This window comes from Anabrus simplex, chromosome X (genome assembly GCF_040414725.1).
Source record: "Anabrus simplex isolate iqAnaSimp1 chromosome X, ASM4041472v1, whole genome shotgun sequence".
In the NCBI taxonomy this organism is placed as follows: domain Eukaryota; kingdom Metazoa; phylum Arthropoda; class Insecta; order Orthoptera; family Tettigoniidae; genus Anabrus; species Anabrus simplex.
In genome coordinates, this window is record NC_090279.1 from 215,359,477 (window position 1) to 215,363,678 (window position 4,202).

General features: G+C 38.0%; 1 protein-coding gene across 1 annotated transcript; it reads right to left on the reverse strand.

Moving 5' to 3' along the window:
* Positions 1–2,025: 2,025 nt before the first annotated feature.
* Positions 2,026–3,311, reverse strand: LOC136885891 (UPF0587 protein v1g245604). The gene has a single exon (XM_067158580.2). It carries the CDS (start codon positions 2,716–2,718, stop codon positions 2,236–2,238), a length of 483 nt encoding a protein of 160 aa, XP_067014681.1. The 5' UTR covers positions 2,719–3,311; the 3' UTR covers positions 2,026–2,235.
* Positions 3,312–4,202: the final 891 nt, after the last annotated feature.

The following is a 4,202-nucleotide window of genomic DNA, read 5'->3' on the forward strand; positions in this document are numbered from 1 at the left end:
TCAGTAGAAACAGACACCCTGAAAAATACTGCAAATTTGATCATGAATTGCTTGTTACAGTAACATTAGCTACTGAAAGTGAGAACATTTTCAGTATGTTTAATGATTAACAATTTATTTAGGTTTGAGCCAACTTAACCAGTAAAAATATTGCTGGGACCCGTAACTACAAAGAATAACCCTTTGATTTACCTACCGGTACCAAAGATCGCTCATTATCTGAGTAACCACTACCACTGTACGATATTCCTCAAGTGTTACATCCTTACACTGAACTTACATCTGCCAACTTCAGGATATCTGTTCCGCTAAGGCAGACTTAATTTTATGACTGCACAACATAGTTCCCCTCTTCAACAAATTATTTCTTTGCCTACAGTGTAACTGTACAGCCAGGTATTACAGAAGAAGCTGTTATGAACCCATCAAATGGAAAAAATTACTCCCTCCACCTTACAATTTCACAACCTTCAAACAAGGCACAAGTGAAACAACCAATATTGCACATCCTTGTTTCATAGTTTTCAATGTTTCTACAATCAATGCAGCCTTACTTTTTCTCCTAACATAGTTGTCAAAGCATGTTTTGAATGGGTAAAGCTATAGGCCACAATTCCACCTCAGCCAAGAACAGCACAATGTGCAATGCATGATAATTGTCTCTTCTTTCTAGTCACTTACCTTACTCTCTCACACAACCGGCAGCTAACAAGATGTGAACATTAATTATTCGTCTGTGCACATCCTGCATAGTGACAAAACACATCAGGGGTGCAGAATATCTGTTTCATGTCAGACCATTGACCTACAACAAAGAAGTTTATTTTTGTTTGGTAGGCCTAGCTGGTAATGAAATCTGGGGGCGACACCATATTTAAAAAATTTCAGCCAATGGTAGTGGCTCTTTACTCAGGATATACAGGGTCATTTTTTTATCTATTCAGGGGATTGTCGCTCTCCATGTCAACTGCGCTGTGAGACTGTCTCCCGCCAAGCATTTTGCCGTAATGCGCTTCTCGACGCCACAAGTTCCCCTCTTTGCAATCGGCTGAGATCTTTATCAGCGTAACGTTCAGTTTAGTCAAGTGCTCATGTGTTTAGTGCTCAGTGTGCCGTTCTAATGCCATCTTCATTACATTAGCATATGAATATACATAATACCTCCACAGAGTACAGGAAACCTTGTGCGAGAACACTATGACTTGGTGCCAGGCGAGCGCTGGCCGCATTACGGCAAAGTGCTTGGCGGAAGACAGGCTCGCAGCACAGGTGACAGGACAAGCGACAATGCCCTGAATAGATTAAAAAAGTGTCCCTGCATATGGAAAATGTTGCACAATTTCCAATATCTGCCTATAAAAGTAATATTTCCGAGGGTGAAATATTGGGTTCCTAACACCAACAATGAATATACCTCTCTCTCCTACACGATACACGAGGTAAGATTGCCAATATTCACATTTCTAAACCTTGTACTTCACACTTTAACCGAATTATATTAACTGTACATGGGCAATGAAAACTACACTAATCACTTGTAACATCAGTTGAATTGTGACATTCCCATTTAGCAGTTTTGAATATTGTACAATAGATGGGTGGTGTTCATCGCTGATATGTTGATAAGGGTCACTTCTATAATACCTCACTGTCCGAATGTATCAGTTTTTCACCAAATAAAACCCTACCTACATGTGTATAGCACAACCATAGCAGTAGCTCCAGAAGATAACAAAATACTGTGTAGACTTGATCATTATACCATACAATATTCAAAAGGCTGCCACAATAGTTTCACATTTTAAAAATCTATGTATAAAATTGAAGAATGTACATTTAAGAAAGTTATTAAAATCTAAAAGGTAGAGGAACTTCATCTGTTAATCTATATAAAGCTGACATCTCACCACTGCATGAACAAATATCACCCATCCAAATCATGTAAATAAATGCAACTATTTGTCAATTCACATCTAATTCACAGAAGAAAATGCTGTAACACACAGAACTAAAGAAACACTAGAATCTTCAGCAGTCTGCCATAACTTTATTACACTCACAAATGAGCTATTACAATATTATGTAATGCTTGAATTACTGAATTGGCAAATGCAATGATCAGTCTTATGAACGAGGATAAACTATACAGGAAACTTTTAAAAAGAACACAATCCTATTTTAACACATTACAAACCATAAAAAATCAGCTGTCTAAAGTTCTGTCCTGTACTCTGTTCACACTTTAACAAAACGATATTCAAGTTTATAAATCACCAATTCCTGATTGCCTTTCTCATCCCAGTCAGCCCACTCTCCATCACTAAGATCTACTCCTGAGAACACTGTTGAGCTTCCCTTGGCTGTTATAATCCAATCTTCTCTGAAAGAGAACGAGTACGGATTGACTCCTCGAGTATCGAATATCACAATAGTGGAAAATTGTGGTTCTTCGCCGTACACATAGTCCCGAATAGACTCGGGAAGAATTTCAATTGTTTGCTCTTGTGAACAAAACTTACACTTAGCGAGATAGTGTACAATGCCATGGCCTGTTTTGTTTGGGAATGTTTCGGCCAGAGTCAGGTAATGTTCCTTCTCGTCCTTCTCTCTGCAACCGTTACACTCTAACCTCAACCACCAGCTGAAGGTATCTTTGTCGACTCCGATCTTCTCAATATTTTCAGCCTCAACTTGAATCTGAAGTGCGTACTTCACCATTTTTCTCTATTTCTGACCACGAATTCCGTAAACCTGCAGCAACTGTAACGCTGTGTTACCGTCAACTTCGTTTCAGCGAAAGTAATAAACACTTCTATAACGTGCGTAACGTTGCTTCTTACAGCACGAGGAAGATACAAATCGAAGAGTATGTTACAAATGTTACGAATCAACTTTCAATACACACGTCGCAGCCAACCGAACCAACTGCACAGAAGTCACAAACATCACTGCAACCGAAACCACGCGCTCATTTGCTCGAATGATGTTCTTGTCGTAACCCGCAACTACTGGAAATTACTGGAAGCTGGAAATCATAGGAAGGTGTGAAAGACGGCGGTGGTGTGTTGGAAACAGCACCGCAGTCCGCAAGCATATATAACGCGGGTCTTTAAAAAATAAAAAAATAAAATGTTTTCTTAGAACTCGCGATAATTTGGTTCTTTATGGTCTGGCTGTTCTCTTCATACGTTTGCTATGGGGTACATTTGTGCATTATATATTACCCCGACAAATTAACGAAGTTTATTTTCTCGTTGATTTTCTTGTAAAAGGAAACTTGTAACTGCTGTGCTTGCATGTTCAGGTTTAGGAGAAGCCATCTGAAAAAAAACACACATCAGCAGTGCTTAATGTATACCCGATACGTATCAGCAAATCGGCAGCGAATACAGTAGAGACAATGCTAAAACGGGAGACAATTCGACGGTGGCGCTCCTAGTGACTTGACCTGAAAAAATCGCGCTAAATTCAAATATCAATGGAAATGTATATACGGAAATGGATAAATAAATTACGTCTAGAAAGAAAGTGTTATTGAGATATTAACTTCGAAGTTGCTAAAGCAATTCTGAATAAATGAATGAAGAATTATTTAAAGGTTATTATTCAAAGACTGAAATTAGACATATAAACAAGATGTGAAATGGACTGCTGTGAAATGGGTTGATCTTTCATTTATGCATTACTTTTTTTAGCTTTAGCATTCTTGCCTGAACTCTTACGGTTGGATTTGTCTTTTCTCTCATTTAAAAACATTGTATCATCACATTAAGACACTTGTCAATAAAAATATCGGCACATTTAATAGCTGGACAGTTTTCCTCTTAATACGAAGCCTACTAACAGAAAGAAAAACTATAAAATCCCGGCTTTAATCTGAGAAGAGGGATAAAAGAAAGAAAAGTATGAAAATTTTGTTGATAGTGATGCTTTGAGGAATATTTACGTACAATTAGAGTAAAAATGTAAACATACCCTTGGCTGTATAGTCGAGGATTTTTAAAGTCGCTGGCCGTGAAATGATCTGAACAGAAGCGTAATGTCCCTTCTTTCTTGTACACCGTATCCAAATCACTTCTGTGACATTTCAAAACCCACAGATCACACCTACAACAACACATCAGCATTGAAGGTTAACTGCTGCACTATACAATAAAATATGCGTATTACATTTTAAGACAGTTAAAATATGGGTCGAGCAG

Excerpts from the sequence above, each read along its gene's own strand:
- LOC136885891 (XM_067158580.2), bottom strand. The coding sequence starts at position 2,718 with ATGGTGAAGTACGCACTTCAGATTCAAGTTGAGGCTGAAAATATTGAG.